Raw genomic sequence first — 14702 nt, forward strand, 5'->3', positions numbered from 1 at the left:
TAGACGCTATTCTAAAAGTTACACAAGTACGAAGCACTTACATAATTTTTAATTAAGGTCGTTTGCAGTGATCTTCACACGTAGTACACGTAGTAGAATTTACTTATACCAAAAATAAAAAATAATGTAAATTAAATTAATATCCTATTCTTTCCACTCTTTGATAGCTTCAAGGTGTTATTCATTTTTTGTAATTAATTTTTATTTTACACATTTGAAGTTTCGTCAATTTTTTGGAACCAAGATTAATGAATAATAATTTTACATTTTGTATAATGATACAGTGAAAAAAAATTACTGTTGAATAATTTTCTTACGAAATATGAGAATAATAACCGTCTTAATGGAAGTGTAAGTGTTAAAAGCACACTTCAGCTTGCGTTACATATCAATAAGTAAAGTATTTTTAGAGAACGTCGGAAGGAATAAATAGCCCAAGTTACGTAGGCTATCACGTTATGTGAAAACCTACATTTTATCGTATTTTTGCAATTAAAATTAGCTAAAGAAATAAACACAGAAACCATGCAAGTTACTCAATGTTTTGCTTGTTTGTCGAGCTATTTTAAACTCTCTTCATCGCGATAAAATAAAATATGTAGTGGTGGAAAGTGATTTACAAATGCTCAAAATCTCAATGTTGTTATAACAGATTCAGTTAGTTCCTTGAATGTGTTCCACCTATTAGCACACTTTTCATTCTCTGTGTTTCATTCTTCCTCTGTCATAAAAACTCCATAGAAGGAGTGTCAATAAATTCCCATTCCCTCCTTAGGCGAAGACTCGAGCCATGGAAGCAAACGCAGTCTTAACAAAAGACAACTATCCCAAACCCACTCCGAACCTGAAACTAGTGATCCTCCTGCAACTGCCACCAACCCATCGCGACCCATGACGCTGGAACGTAGTGTAACATTCACCGAGCCCCGAATCAAAGTAATTCCACCGACTAGCATCGCAGGTGGTAGTAATCGAACGGCTTTATTAATGCATATGCATACTGAATATACGAGCATCACTGACGAACTCGAAAGTGTTTGCGGCTTACTAAGTCCTCCAAGATCACCGGGACTATTATCACCGCCACGACCCGAACAATCGCCCCCAAGTAAGTTATCATCCATCATTCAAATCACCGCTTCGTTACTGCTAGCGGAGTTGGGATGTAGAGTGCGATGAATTAGCAATAATTATAAAATTAATAGGAAATAATGATTATTCTTTGTGTAGGTCAGCGCAGACGACACCCATCTGAAATGTCAAACCCTGAAATCGCAATCAACTTTGAAAAAGAACATTTGCGCAGCGCCGAAGAGTGCGATTACATGGTCATGGAAAATCTAATACAGAGGCGGTACGAGGAGGAGGATGGCGAGCACGGACCCCTCAATCCGGACCTGTTAAGTGTAGTTACCGAAACTCGCGAATTTAGGATTAGTTCCATCGGTTCAAGACCGTTGAGGAGAGCAAGTGCTGTAGAAGGGGACTTTCAACCTTTAGGTATTACAGTTTCCTATAATTGCAGGTTTTGTGTGACAATGTGTTTCAGATTCTGGCAGTGATTCGGTAAATCAGGGTGATTCAACTGAGCGCCAGGATTCAACCGAGTCCAACGATATTACGTCAGCCCTTTTGAATCAACCCCCGATGCCCCAGAGACCTTCCATACTGATGGACTCTTCGCAGTTACCGATACAAAGAGAAGTGCAAAAGGCCGAATCCAAAGATAGTCTTCACATGCAGTCGGAGACAATGTGTTAAATTCTACTTATGAGTGTCTTTACGTCTTTTTGTGAACTTCAATTTAGCGACTCATCGCACACTAAAGTATTCATATCACAAATGCACGTCTTTTCTACAGTTTGGCATTGTTTAAACATTTTTTTATGATATATACACTATCCATATTTGCGAAATGTAGTAATAATGAGAAACCTTAACATGAACAATGGGTGCATAAAACTATTACCCTGATTTAATATTCAATGTTTTCTCGTTCCTGTATATTATTTGCCAAAGATAGATCTTCGATTATAAAAAAATTATGTTAAAGTGTAGTGATAATCCTGATCTTCCTAAACGTTAACATATTTTTTCTAGGAGGCATTTAAATTATTATAAATTTTGTGTTCTGTAGATGATATTCCATTAAATTAGTTCACGTAGGAAATATATTACTTAGTTGACCTTAGAATCAACGAATTTATTTAATTATAAAATATTAACACATTGACTGTCAACAAGATGATATTTTTGGTATTACATTTCTTATAGTGTTTGACAGGTAAGGTGTTAATTTAAAACTAAACAAAAAACACCAACTAAAAATCTATATGTATTTTTACTAATTGCTACATTAATAAAAAAAATATTAATCTCGAGTCTCTTAGGTTGTCTACCACTTGGCGTATTTTTTCTAAATGTACACCTGAGGTCAACTATACTTCAGTAAGTTATTGCGTTTATATTTGTAATTGTGATATTTTGAAAATTATTTAATGTTTCATAAAAACCGACAATATCCAAAGTCGCAACTAAAATATAAAATTTTCCAACCCTTAGACCAAATTTGAGATAAATCCAAGTTTTATATTTATGGTGCGACATGAGTAGTCTATATTATAATAATGTAAAAATCTCATTCATGGTGTATATAAAGGTGGGGAATAATTTTATAATATCTACATATGAATCAATAAAACAATCATAATCCCCAATCTTTTTTAACTGATGTTTGTAAATACAGTCAGTAGTAGCTCAACATGTAGTGCTCAAATTTAGCGATTCTAGCAATATTTTTGATTTTTATCGTTAAGATTCTAATGTGTCCTGTAATTTAAAAGCTATATTCCTATGTAAAATGCGCAACAACCCCATAAAATAAGAATCACTTCAGATTTCTCTTTGTTTTCGTAGCACTTACACCATTTTTGAATGTATTTACCACCAGTAACTGTTTTTTTTTCTAATGATGCATTGTAATAACATCACAAATTTTAACAGTTTTGACCGACTTTGTAAGTTTAGGTTACCAAAAAAATATATTTGAATACTTACGCAGAATAAATGTAGGGGTTTGAAAAAGTGGATTTAAGCCATACTTAATAAAAAATCAATTTTGGAAAATGCACTTTTATTTCACTTTGTAATGTTACAAAAAAAAATAATTAAAAATAATAGCTTTTAATTAATTTATGGATTGAAACAAAATTGAATTCAAAAAATATGACACCATTTTTTTTATCACGTTAAAAGACATACTTATCAATTTAAATTTTTATCACAATTTAAATGAACTTCTCCATAAAACCGAATAAATTTAAGTATACAATAAAATTGACAACATTGTACATGATGTGTTAGAAAATATACAACTGGCTCTTTTGTGACAAATTGGAATGTCTTGAAAATTTTCTGGAAAAAAAAACAATTTCCTATTGCCTTGAAAAACACTGGTCGTGTCATTTATGTAAAAATCCTAATTATTTCCGAATCTGCATTCAAGTATAGAAATATGTCAAAGAATAAAGGAGCTTCGCTGTTGTATAAGTAACTAGTCATCCTTTGGATGTAAAGGTATGACAAATTTGGGACCGAAGGGCGACTTATACTTGATCCCCACCTCATTAAATATTTCAAGGGGGAATCCCAGGTTACACAAGTACAACTTTCCATTTTTGGAGGAATGGGGGAGAGGTAAAACTGGGAGCAAGGAAAATTTGGGGGTTATCCCAGGTATCCCGACAGAAGGGGGATCTAAAGCTAAAATAGACGCTCTATTTCTACTAGCCCAATCGCACACATCAGAGTAAATCTTTGGACTTTCCGTATCTTCGCACAATGCAACTATTATCAAATCGGCGAAATTCGGGAGATTCGTTACGGAATAGATTACTGGGTTTTTGGTGAGGATGTACAGGGCCAGCTCTTTTTTTATTACCGCGACCTCCGAGGAGACTACATAGACGATCGTGTGGACACCATGACTGGCCAATTGTCGGGCAGCATTAATACCCATCGCCCCTTGTCTGCAACAAGTTGTTTATTTGACCTTTTTTCTTATACAACAATGTTTTTAAACAGTAAAAATGACCTAGAAAAAATTAAACAAACTTACTTGTGAGGCCCACACAACACAACAACAGTGGGAAACTGGTGCGAATTATGAGGATTCAATCTATGCCCGCCCCCTAATAACTGAATAGAAATTTCAGCAGCTGCCCTCCCAAACAGCTCCACTCTCTTATCCCATGTGAGCCCCACTTTATCAGCAACTTCCCACAATTTCTTTCGCAAAGATCTTGAAATGCTTGGTATAATCAGCCCATCGTCTGTTACATACTCACAGAAGTCTTGTTTAGGCACTATTATCTGCCTATATGATGCAGGGGTGGTTGCAATAACGTTCTCATCATGCCTAAAATAATCCCTATGATTGTGCATACATATTTTTTTTAAACCTGTATTTCGACGGTTTCTTGCTGTCGGCATTTTTAATAACATCCGGCTTTTGGGAATTGTTAATCTCTTCCCAAATGGCTTGTTTATCAAAAAGCGCCAAATTTTTTTCAAAATCGAAATCTTTATTGATTTTGTGGTCCAAAGGTGAGCCAAAACACTCTTCATCTTTCCAACCTTTAGACCATTTCCCTTTTGACTTTTCTCGTCTGATTGGGGTTCCATTTTTAAATGAACTGGATTCATTAAAACTATAATTTGTGTTTTTGGGTTCAATATCAATGGGTTTTGATTTGCTGTGAGATCCATTTAAATTTGTATGCTTAGATGTTGAATTCGTAACATCTGAGGTGCTCTGAGTTCGCCCAGCGCGTTTCGCGATCGGTTTTGCGATCGTTATTGTACTTCTCTGTTGAGGTGAGCTCAAATGCTTGTCGATTAACTTCAATTCTTCAATTTCGTTTGCTCTAAAAAACTTCAATATGAAAATACAAGAAAATTATGAGGCAACGTGTCTACCTAATGGTCACCTCGTTTGAAGGGCAGGGAATGCCGTTACAGAAAGCTTTACTTAGAACGATTTGAGAAGTTGTAGCTGCACTAATTTCACCTTGATAAGCGTTGTCATCGCTGCACTTAATTGAGACCATATATCCTATCCACTGTGCCATTTTCTTTACAAATATCAATAGCACAATCCAAGATCAGATAAATTGTATAATTTATAAAATGAGGTTAGGTAGCACTGCGCAGCAGATTTTATCACTCGACCTTAAGTTCCCAATAAATTAAATAAATAAATACGTGATGGAGAATTAATAATTACCATAAAATATTTATATTTACAACAATGAATTCACAACAAATTAACAACACCCAGCGACCATCTCTTGCGACACACTTTTTGATACAGCTCTCTCTCTCACACCACATATTTCACCTTTTCTAAAAATAAATTAGCGCTTTCTTTCTCTGGTCAATGGTAAATCACATCTACCATGTCGTGTATCTATCTCTTTTTAATAACCGTTAATTTAGAAATACCGTACAACCGAAAGAATTTTTAACTTGCTGGGTAAAAAATGGTACAAATATAAAATAACGCAGTTTTTTATAGCAGGGAAATTATCAAAATAAATTGAGAAAACGTATCAAATCTTGAATAATATTTTTCGCTCTTACAACCTATTTGCCTCTTCTCATTTAGACAAAAATTCAGTAGCCAGAATGCAGGGGCGGACTCTTAACTCCGGCTTTTCAGATTCAGACGAACTCTAAATCTATTCTATGCTATAAACTTCTACTTGAAACATTAAATAACTTTCTCTGTGTAGTAAAGGTAAACTTTATCGAAACTGAAATATAATTTCGAAACTTCAGAGTAATCAGTGCTTAAGATCATAACCTTAATACATAGTTTTACTTTGTTTTCCAGAAGTAAAAATGGGTGTAAGTAATATGACTTTGGTGAAAATAGGGGCCATAGGGGGAGTAGCGACTGTCACAATGGGATTTTTTTATAGAAATAAGGTTGACCAAAACATTAAAAGCACTGTTTATTACAAGGAAGCTTTAAAAACTGTGAGAACCAACAAAGGGGCTGTTCACCTACTTGGCGAACCGATCAAAGAAGGAAAAATCGACATAGATGATACAGAAACAAACTTCACTAAAGAACATTCGGCTCGTTATGAAGTTCCAGTGAGAGGGCCAAAACAGAAAGGAAAAATATACTTTTGGGCTAGTAAACACAACAGCGAATGGGTTGTCAACAGGATAGAGTTAGGTTTAGAAGATGAACCCAATAGAAGATTACTAATTAAAAATCTCGACCCGTAAATCAATAAAAGTATATTCATAAGTTGTATATTCACAAAATTAATAAATTACCAAAAGTTGTTGGGTAAAATTCCGTTTGGTGTATCAAAATGCCCCTTGGTTTTATAATCTTGCAACAGCACTTCCAGCCTCGTTACAGGTCCCCCTGAATCAATTTTCTTCAACGTTGGCAAAAACTTGTCCATGATAATCACAACCAATTTCTTGAAGGCCATTCCATAAACCAATTCCATTTCAAAACCAACAGTTTCCAAAAAAATATGCAAAACTGTTGCTGTGATATCCAATTGAGGTTTTAATTTTAAAATTGAAGACAAAAAATTCCAAGCATTTTTAATATCATGTGGATTTTTTGTCTGCTCCCTCTTTGGCTTTGCAATGAATATTGCAAAATACAGTCTCAAAATCCCAGTCATCCGTTTAAGAAATTTGTCTTGTTTTTCTATTTGTCCATCAACATATTGGTAACCCAAGACCTGGTAATACTCCTCAATTGATTGTTCTTCTGTTTTTGGGATGTAGAATGGTACCAAGTAGGGGCATCCGGTGTAAAAATGGCCCAACAGAAGATTCCCAAAATCGGGAAAATCGTTCCATAGTGAGATTATTATCGTTGCATAACAGAAAGCCGCTTCTGGGTTACTTGAAATCATTAAGTCACCTTGCAAGACAAATTTTCTTGCTAATAAATCCATACAGAACGGAATCCCTACAAAAAATACATTAATTTTGTTTTCACTCTGAAAACGACAAACCCACCTTGAGGATGTTTTAAAGCATTTACTTGTCTCTCCGCTACAATCACAGTCTTTCCCGATAGCAAATTATTAAGTTTAGTGTATTTGTCTCTGAGATGCTCAGCATTTACAGCAGATATTGCATTTACAGGTATGTTTATGGCTTTTTTACAATCAAATCTAAATTGTTTAAGCTGCTCGTCAGCAATCAAATCTTTATATAACTGGCTATGGTTTGATAAGAACTGCTTGATTTCAACATACTTTTTTAAATTGGTTACACTAACACATTCAGTTATAGTTTGTATTGAATCTTTTTTTTCAACTATAATTTTAGAATCAACTGTGACTGGAGTTGATTGTGTTAAAGGGGCCGCTTTAACAGTTTCCTCTACCTTCCTTTGGTTAATTTTTGACACAGCTTCTTCAATTTCCTTTTTCAAGCTTTTTATTTGGTTTACAATACTAACAGCCCGTAAAAATTGTTCTTCATCGACGTTGCAATTCCTACATTTTGCAATAACTTCATCTAAACTTTCTGGAAGAATCTTCAACAACTTAAAGCTGTCACCTAAAGATTTTCTTAATTCTTCACTTGAAGTACATGCTTTGATACTTGTGATTATTTCCTGATACACGGACCTAAATTCAAGCTGGCATTTTTTTATCTTCTCAATATTTTCATTCAAAATCCGTTGCTTTTCTTTAGTCTTCTCTATTTGTTGCTCATATTGCATCTTACGCTGAATCATATCTTGATAATGTTTTATTAAATTTTCGTTTTGTTTGGATTTATTTACATCAGACTGGTTAAGCATTTGTAATATCATCTGTTCTGTGTCGTGCATGCTCTGAATAAACGCTTGTTGCTTGAAAAACCACTGACTTTCTTTCTCTTCCTTTCGAGTCTTGGAAAATTTCTTGTAATGATCTTCAATAGTTTCTTGTAATTTTTCGCGCCTCTGAGTGTCAATTTCACGTAGGACTTGGTTTAAAGGTGGTGGACTCCTCGGTGACTTGTCTTCAACTATGTTTTCTTCCTTTCGCAATTTTGCAGTCTTCTGTTCCTCTTCACTAACATCATGAAGAATCGTACTGTTTGGCCCAATAGTAACGTTGTTTATGTCCCCGGTAAGTTTGCTGTATTTACTAAACGCCGATATTTTTAAATTTTCAAAACTCGATAATACTTCGTCCATTTCGATTATTAATAATAATTTAATGTAATACACAAATTAAAAAAATTTACTCTAACCTAACTCTAATAAATTTAACTTCTTACAAGATCACCACAAGTTGATCAATAATTACCCTATAAAAAACTCTATCTAGGGACTTTGGTCTGCGCAATACTTTTTGACATTTCAGTCACTGTCATTTTTGTACAAAGTGGCACGAAACAAGAATTGTTTATTAATAATATTTTTTATAATTATAAATTACTTCCGCATTTAAAATACAAAATTTTCAGTAGTTTGAAATTAAAAAGTAGCTTTACATTTGTGATCTTAATACGCGGGTTTAATTTTTTAGTAAAGTTACTCTAGCATAAAATTTTTATTAATCATTTCCTAAAATGGTATTGGTGATATCTCAACAAACTTTCGACGAAGCGGTTCAAGAAAATATGAATGAACTTGGCTTATCTCAAGAAGAGGCTGTCGCTGAAGCCATCAATCAATTTGAAGCTCAAGTATTCTCTTTTTTTACTTTTTTTTTACTAACTAATTAATACATTCCCAGGGAGTTGACTTGAGTCAAATTATCACCGACCCTGAATCTTTTAAAAATCTGTCGGATACAGTTAAAAAGCTGGCCGAGTTTCAAGACAAAAGGCTGACTCCTGAATGTATTGAACTGTTACAAGACCTAAAAAAAGAATGTGATAAGGGACTCCCACATAGAGTCCAAGCTGGTTTGTTTCTCATTTTATTAATATACAAATGTAATAAAATGTGTGTTTAAGGCAAAGATGGTGCTTATGATGTGATACTAGACATTCTCCTTAAATCTCATGCCGAAAAAGACATAATGGAAGCTGCAATTAAAGCAATGGTGTCATTGATGACTAAACAACCTGATCTTCTTGACGAGAGAGGTGTTTTAGTCATTTTGAGTAATCTGGACAAAGGTGAACCAGAAACACAAAAATATGTGTTAAAATGGTGTAAAGAATGTTGTGTAATGCATGAAATTAACAGGTAAAAGATTCCTCAAACAACACAAATCAGTAGAATATTTTTCTAGGCAAAAATTAATTGAACTAAACATCGTGAATAAATTATCCAAACTTTTGGTAGAAGGAAACCCAGTTATTTTAAGAGATGTACTTGTTGTTTTAAGAGCCTTAACTTTGGATGATGATGTCCGTGTTGAATTTGGACATGCCCATGAACATGCACGTATTATAGCCACAGAAACGTTACACCATCTCATCGAATTGATTAAAAGTATGATTACTCACTCAATTTAAATTATTATTTAACTGTTTGTTTTTACGTTTAGGATTTCAAACTGAAGATATTCTTGTTAATGATTTAATTCTCACTCTTTCCGCTTTGCTTGTAAGAAATGAATTTTGCATACAAGTAGATGAAGCTGGTGGGATTGAATTAATTAGTGAAGTTATGACTGCTTTTCTTAACAACGATGTAAGTTTAACAAAAAGTTAAGTTAACAAAAATATCGTTAAATGATGACGTTCTAGAAAGTTGTAAGACAGTGCTTTAAATTTCTTAAAGCCTTAGCTGGAAATGACGAGTGCAAAGTTCACATAATTCAAAAAGGTTTAGCCCCAGTCATTTCAGATGCGTTGAATGCTCACCAGGTTTATTTCAAATCACTCAATAACAATTTAAAAATTGGAAATATTACAGGATAATGTTCCGACAGCTGTGGGAGGTCTCAGTTGTGTGGCAGCTATATGTTTGAGGTCTCCAGAGAATAGCAAAACGTTATTTGAAGCAGCTTTGCCGGAAGTCATAATTTCGATAATGCAAAAACATCCAAATGAAAAATCGGTTCAGGTTGTTTTTCCACAAATTTCTTTTTTGTTTTTGTAATTATTAAAATTTAGAAATCTGCAAGTTGGGCAATACGTAACATGGTTTCACGTAGTCGCTACCAAAATGAACATTTCCTGGAATTGGGTGTAGAAGAGTTGCTTAAGAACAATTTAGTGAAATTCAAGGACTTTGAATATGACACTAAGGCGGCTTTAAGAGACTTGGAAGTTAAGGTGGATCTGAAAGAGGAGTGGACCGGAAAAGGCGGAAAAATCACTTCTGAAAGTAGCTTGACCATCGTCAATAATTGATTTTGGCATTTATGACATTTATTATACTCCCAATTAATGTAACTAATTTATTAAGCTTTGTGTAACAAGACTAAAAATAAAGTTTTTACATTTTAATTCATATTTTATTAAATCCTGGCCTCCTGTATTGACATTAATTGTCGTTTACAAATGTCAAGTGAATTCATTTATTTTTATTTACACATTTCAAAACCATTTTCGCCCGACCTTTCCAAATTTTCAGTAAAAACTAATGCACAAAAATAAAAAATGGTTCGAACACAAATAGGTAAACACTGTTTCCCACTAAGGTAAGGCCTTTGCCAAGTTTATTTTTACAGGTCCTGGACCAGGAAAATATCTGCTACCCCCACTAGTCGGTTACAAAGACCATGACCCTAGCAAATACCGCAATCCTCAGTACTCCATGGGGTCTAAACTACCTCTGAGTCGCAAAGACCTCGGGCCGGGCCCTAAGTACAACACCGAATACATGACAAACTACGGCAAAGCCCACCCTCCTGCGTACTCCCTGGCATCCAGACCCAACCCATTAGGCGCATTTCAGGGGCCGGGGCCTGCAGCTTACGACCTGCAAAATGCCCCCAGGATGAAAGAACCGCGACCTCCGGCTTACTCAATGTCGTCGAGACACCAAGCTGGGAAAGGTTTCGTCACCCCTGGACCTAATAATTACGATATTCCCACAACTCTGGGGCCTAAAGTGCCCGATAAGCATGCAAATGGGGCTTTCAGCATGTTAGTATTGTTTTAATCAAATTTTCTAATGATTATTTGTTGTATTTCAGGTCAGACAGATACAAGCAAAGCTCTAAGGAACAATCCCCCGGCCCTGCGAAATACGACCCTACTTCTCCCAACTCTTACAAAAATAAGCCACCTGCTTATTCCATGTCAATAAAACACAAAGCACTACAAGATAGGGGGACCTACCCCGGCCCTAGTAATTATTATCCCAAACTGCCAGGAAAAGGTGGCTTTTCGTTTGGCTTGAAGACTGATAATCCTCCTTATATAACACCAGATGATGACATGCCATGTGTAAACAAATAAACTATTTTTTATATAAAAGTTTTTATTCCTTGATAATACTGTTGTTAGCCAATGTTTCTTGTACTTTTTGGGGGCTATTGCGGTACTCAATTAAAGCCTTGACTAGTTTCTGGATAAAAGGGTGCTTAAATTTACCTTCAGTGTTGTCAAAAAATTCCTGCATTCTCTTTGGTGTGTTATCACGTTTTTCGTAATGAACAGCAGTGAAAAGCAAATCTAAACGATCTAAAAAAACACAGTTAAACCATTTTAAATCTTCAATTACAACCACCTAAATCTTTGACAAAAATTGCTTCAGGAGTCTGTTTTGCTTCATACTCTTTGTAAAGCTTATAAATCATGCTCCCAATATCCTCGCCTAGATGCGATGTGATTTCTTTCATTGCCTTGTCTTCTAGAGCATGTTTCTTATCTTCGGGGATGTTGTCATGGGGGGTTATATCACCGACAATGCATTCAGCTAGATCGTGAACTAAAGCCAATTGTAGGCACTTGAATCTATCCAAGTTGGAATCGTCGCCTATTAAAAACGTCATCATGCCCATCGCGTACATATGTCCAGCAATCTGTTCGTGATTTTCCACATTAATGAGCGACCAGCCCCTCCGGGAACTGTGTTTCAAATTGTTCACTAGACCCATGAATTTGAGCACATTTTCAGGATTCAAGGCCTCCATTTAAACCAAAACGGGGGAATACCACGCAAAAATGATTAAACTGGGATGAAAAAATGGAACTTTTGTTTGTAATGACAACAACAACGATTTTGAATGAAGTTAACCTAAAAATGCTTTGACGTATTCAGGTTATGTTGATTTAAAAAAAATTAAATAATTAGTAGAGCTCGAGAACTTGGAGCAAAACCAAATTAACAATTTATTATGGAACACAATTAAATTCGTACGTACAATACATAGAATTGTTCTTGATGATATAGACAAAAGATCCAATTTTTTTGGTTAAAATTAATCATTATAAAAATAAATTTGCACTCGTCTTTTACAAATTTTAAAAAGAATTCACGAGGAATAATGAGCTTGTCCAAATTCTCGATGCAACCAACATTACATTTGTCGCAAAGCAACTTGCGAAAAGTAATGGTGGTTGCATCGAGAATTTGGTCAGGCTCATTATTCCTCGTGAATCACCTTGTATATAAATTTTATCTTTACTGTTAAACTCAAAAATCACAAATTCGCACACATCACTTATTTTATTATTATTATTATTTGACCCGGCAAAAGAAGAAGAAACCATTTGGCAGGTTATTAATTATTTTAAGACATAATTTTCTAACAAATAATTTCCACAACTTTTACACTCCACTGACCCGGCGGTTTAGACATGCAGTCAGGCAAAATTCACCATTACAGCTATCATCAAGTAATGATGCTGAATTGTTGAAATGAGATTAATGTAAGAAAAAAACACCATTAAATTCCAAAATCTAGCGTCACTACAGATCTTCCGCCTCGCAACTTAATAAATTATTATTAATTAAGTTCGTATTATTGAAGTTATTAAAATGAATTTCGTTTATATTGAGACATTTCCTAACAATATTACAAGTTGTTAAAAGGACTGCTTTTTCATGTTTCACATGTTTTTAATTTCACATAATACGTTTTGTCTAAAACACAATTAACTTTTATTCTTAATTTAATAAATACTTACTGTTACTCTCAAAAATCACAAATTCACACACTTCACTTTGCAATAAACAAAAAAATAAAAAATAAAATGCACTAACCTTTATGGCATCTTCTTCTGCTACCCTTTGTAACAATTCGCCTCTGCTTCTTACACGGACTTACTGAAAATAAAGAAGCATAAAATCAGTACGTGTTATTAAATTAATTGAAAATATTAAATGCAATTTAATTAAAAAAAATATATATATTTAATAAGTGTAATTTTTCTAAAAATTTAAAAAGAATAGCTGATTTACCCTTTAATCCGGATCCTTGTAGCACGATTCTTCTCCATTTCCCCCATTGGACTCACTAAACACTCGAAATTTTAAAAATCGCGCACTACTAAATTATTATTAAGCATTCGAAAATACACAACACGCACTCACTGGTCATTGAAGTTTCTGAAACAAAACGAAAAATTAATCATTTATTTTGGAAAAAAAAATTCGTACAATACTTAATCTTGTTTTTGCTGATATGTCTCTAATTATAAATAGTTCAAGTTTTGGTTAAGGTTGTTATAAAAATAAATATGTGCACTCGTCTTCTACAAATTTTAAAAAAGTATTTGAGAAAAAATACATTTTATTCAAAACAAAAAAAAATTCCTATTCATAATTTAATAAATACTTACTGTTACACTCAAAAATCACAAATTCACACACTTCACTTTGCAATAAATAAAAAAAATGCACTTACCTTTATGGCATCTTCTTCTGCTACCCGTTGTAGCAATTCGCCTCTGCTTCTTACACGGACCTACTGTAAATCAAGAAACATGAAATCAGTACAACGTGTTATTAAATTAGTTGAAAATATTTAATGCAATTTAATAGGTGTAATTTTTCTAAAAATTTAAAAAGTATTGCTGACTTACCCTTTAATCCGGATCCTTGTAGCACGACTGCTTCCTCCATTCCCCAGAAGACTCCCCCCTATTGGCACCCACCAATCACTCAAAATTTTAAAAGTCGCGCACCACTAAATGTCTATTAGCACTCGAAAATGCACAACACACACGCACTGGGTGTATCACCCCATTTCAACACGATTTCGCACTGAACCACCAAATAATAAGTAATAATTTAGTCGGACAAGTGATTCGTACGAGAGCTGACTCGTTATTGTAATAATTTCCTCAAAAACGGCACAAAAACCATTTCGTAACAGTTCCGGTGTACAAAGCCTTTGTTCGGGGCTGCATAATCCTCTCCATTCGCCCATTCCACGTCACCATTTTTTGCGCCCTTTACACTTGTTTACACAACAAACTGATTTTTAGTCGTACAAATAAACAACCCTCCAATTTACCTTACGTCAAGATGCTTGTATCTGATTGGCTACAGGATAGTGTCTTACCCTCACAAAATTTAAGTCAATTAAATCTTTTAAATTTTTGAGATTCATCCAATCAGATTCAAATTATATAATTTTAATCTGATTGGATGAATTTTTTGTAAATAAGCAGGGTTCTTTATCTCAGCCCCCGTCTTCTGTAGCTCAGTTATTATTTAAGTGAAAATTTGGATATTTTCTAGACTTTATTTATATTCTAGGGTGCATTTAAGGAAAATATTTTTGATTATACATAGTGGCCCAAAAATA

The 14702-nt window shown here is 34.2% G+C and overlaps 7 protein-coding genes across 17 annotated transcripts in view; 4 read left to right on the forward strand and 3 right to left on the reverse strand.

Moving 5' to 3' along the window:
* The window catches only part of LOC123011109 (transient receptor potential cation channel trpm), a 51322-nt gene extending 48196 nt beyond the window's left edge, over positions 1–3126 (forward strand). For 10 of the 11 annotated variants that reach the window (XM_044408409.1, XM_044408407.1, XM_044408410.1 and 7 more), the window contains 3 exons: positions 776–1108; positions 1231–1500; positions 1550–3126. In XM_044408409.1, the coding sequence (XP_044264344.1) occupies positions 776–1108; positions 1231–1500; positions 1550–1761 (815 nt within the window). In that variant the 3' untranslated portion in view covers positions 1762–3126. The remainder of the gene's footprint in view (positions 1–775; positions 1109–1230; positions 1501–1549) is intronic. The other variant, XM_044408411.1, reaches the window with a different exon arrangement.
* Positions 3127–3172: 46 nt separating this feature from the next.
* On the reverse strand, positions 3173–5396 carry LOC123011113 (enhancer of mRNA-decapping protein 3). Its single transcript, XM_044408417.1, has 5 exons — positions 5285–5396; positions 4978–5229; positions 4461–4925; positions 4118–4417; positions 3173–4028 (listed from the first exon to the last, which is right to left on the reverse strand). Exons 2-5 carry the CDS (start codon positions 5127–5129, stop codon positions 3554–3556), a joined length of 1392 nt encoding a protein of 463 aa, XP_044264352.1. The 5' UTR covers positions 5130–5229; positions 5285–5396; the 3' UTR covers positions 3173–3553.
* A 253-nt stretch (positions 5397–5649) lies between these two features.
* LOC123011121 lies at positions 5650–6371 on the forward strand. Its single transcript, XM_044408427.1, has 2 exons — positions 5650–5797; positions 5894–6371. Exon 2 carries the CDS (start codon positions 5902–5904, stop codon positions 6295–6297), a length of 396 nt encoding a protein of 131 aa, XP_044264362.1. The 5' UTR covers positions 5650–5797; positions 5894–5901; the 3' UTR covers positions 6298–6371.
* LOC123011112 (nucleoporin Gle1) lies at positions 6295–8348 on the reverse strand. Its single transcript, XM_044408416.1, has 2 exons — positions 7057–8348; positions 6295–7006 (listed from the first exon to the last, which is right to left on the reverse strand). The coding sequence occupies exons 1-2, from the start codon at positions 8231–8233 to the stop codon at positions 6345–6347; spliced, it is 1839 nt and encodes a 612-aa protein (XP_044264351.1). The 5' UTR covers positions 8234–8348; the 3' UTR covers positions 6295–6344.
* Positions 8349–8395: 47 nt separating this feature from the next.
* On the forward strand, positions 8396–10446 carry LOC123011114 (armadillo repeat-containing protein 6 homolog). The gene is made up of 8 exons (XM_044408418.1): positions 8396–8727; positions 8778–8949; positions 9001–9235; positions 9282–9484; positions 9540–9685; positions 9742–9861; positions 9911–10060; positions 10111–10446. The coding sequence occupies exons 1-8, from the start codon at positions 8611–8613 to the stop codon at positions 10348–10350; spliced, it is 1383 nt and encodes a 460-aa protein (XP_044264353.1). The 5' UTR covers positions 8396–8610; the 3' UTR covers positions 10351–10446.
* On the reverse strand, positions 10148–12295 carry LOC123011120 (5'-deoxynucleotidase HDDC2). The gene is made up of 2 exons (XM_044408426.1): positions 11675–12295; positions 10148–11628 (listed from the first exon to the last, which is right to left on the reverse strand). Exons 1-2 carry the CDS (start codon positions 12078–12080, stop codon positions 11426–11428), a joined length of 609 nt encoding a protein of 202 aa, XP_044264361.1. The 5' UTR covers positions 12081–12295; the 3' UTR covers positions 10148–11425.
* Positions 10472–11433, forward strand: LOC123011117 (outer dense fiber protein 3-like). Its single transcript, XM_044408421.1, has 3 exons — positions 10472–10618; positions 10671–11088; positions 11139–11433. Exons 1-3 carry the CDS (start codon positions 10600–10602, stop codon positions 11401–11403), a joined length of 702 nt encoding a protein of 233 aa, XP_044264356.1. The 5' UTR covers positions 10472–10599; the 3' UTR covers positions 11404–11433.
* Positions 12296–14702: the final 2407 nt, after the last annotated feature.

This window comes from Tribolium madens, unplaced genomic scaffold, assembly GCF_015345945.1.
Source record: "Tribolium madens isolate multiple individuals breed KSU strain unplaced genomic scaffold, Tmad_KSU_1.1 Scaffold_91;HRSCAF=231;Tcas5.2_LG7, whole genome shotgun sequence".
Classification (NCBI taxonomy): Eukaryota; Metazoa; Arthropoda; class Insecta; order Coleoptera; family Tenebrionidae; genus Tribolium; species Tribolium madens.

What these genes read in the sequence shown, in the direction of transcription:
- LOC123011113 (XM_044408417.1), bottom strand. Translation starts at nt 5,129, where the DNA reads ATGGCACAGTGGATAGGATATATGGTCTCAATTAAGTGCAGCGATGAC. An exon ending in TCAAACGAGGTGACCATTAG is followed by an intron (nt 4,926 to 4,977) that starts GTAGACACGTTG and finishes GAAGTTTTTTAG; the next exon opens with AGCAAACGAAATTGAAGAAT. An exon ending in AAGAAACCGTCGAAATACAG is followed by an intron (nt 4,418 to 4,460) that starts GTTTAAAAAAAA and finishes GGATTATTTTAG; the next exon opens with GCATGATGAGAACGTTATTG.
- LOC123011121 (XM_044408427.1), top strand. Translation starts at nt 5,902, where the DNA reads ATGGGTGTAAGTAATATGACTTTGGTGAAAATAGGGGCCATAGGGGGA.
- LOC123011112 (XM_044408416.1), bottom strand. Translation starts at nt 8,233, where the DNA reads ATGGACGAAGTATTATCGAGTTTTGAAAATTTAAAAATATCGGCGTTT. An exon ending in TGCTTTAAAACATCCTCAAG is followed by an intron (nt 7,007 to 7,056) that starts GTGGGTTTGTCG and finishes TATTTTTTGTAG; the next exon opens with GGATTCCGTTCTGTATGGAT.
- LOC123011114 (XM_044408418.1), top strand. Translation starts at nt 8,611, where the DNA reads ATGGTATTGGTGATATCTCAACAAACTTTCGACGAAGCGGTTCAAGAA. An exon ending in ATGCGTTGAATGCTCACCAG is followed by an intron (nt 9,862 to 9,910) that starts GTTTATTTCAAA and finishes GAAATATTACAG; the next exon opens with GATAATGTTCCGACAGCTGT. An exon ending in CAAATGAAAAATCGGTTCAG is followed by an intron (nt 10,061 to 10,110) that starts GTTGTTTTTCCA and finishes ATTAAAATTTAG; the next exon opens with AAATCTGCAAGTTGGGCAAT.
- LOC123011117 (XM_044408421.1), top strand. An exon ending in GCAAATGGGGCTTTCAGCAT is followed by an intron (nt 11,089 to 11,138) that starts GTTAGTATTGTT and finishes GTTGTATTTCAG; the next exon opens with GTCAGACAGATACAAGCAAA.
- LOC123011120 (XM_044408426.1), bottom strand. Translation starts at nt 12,080, where the DNA reads ATGGAGGCCTTGAATCCTGAAAATGTGCTCAAATTCATGGGTCTAGTG. An exon ending in AATTTTTGTCAAAGATTTAG is followed by an intron (nt 11,629 to 11,674) that starts GTGGTTGTAATT and finishes GTGTTTTTTTAG; the next exon opens with ATCGTTTAGATTTGCTTTTC.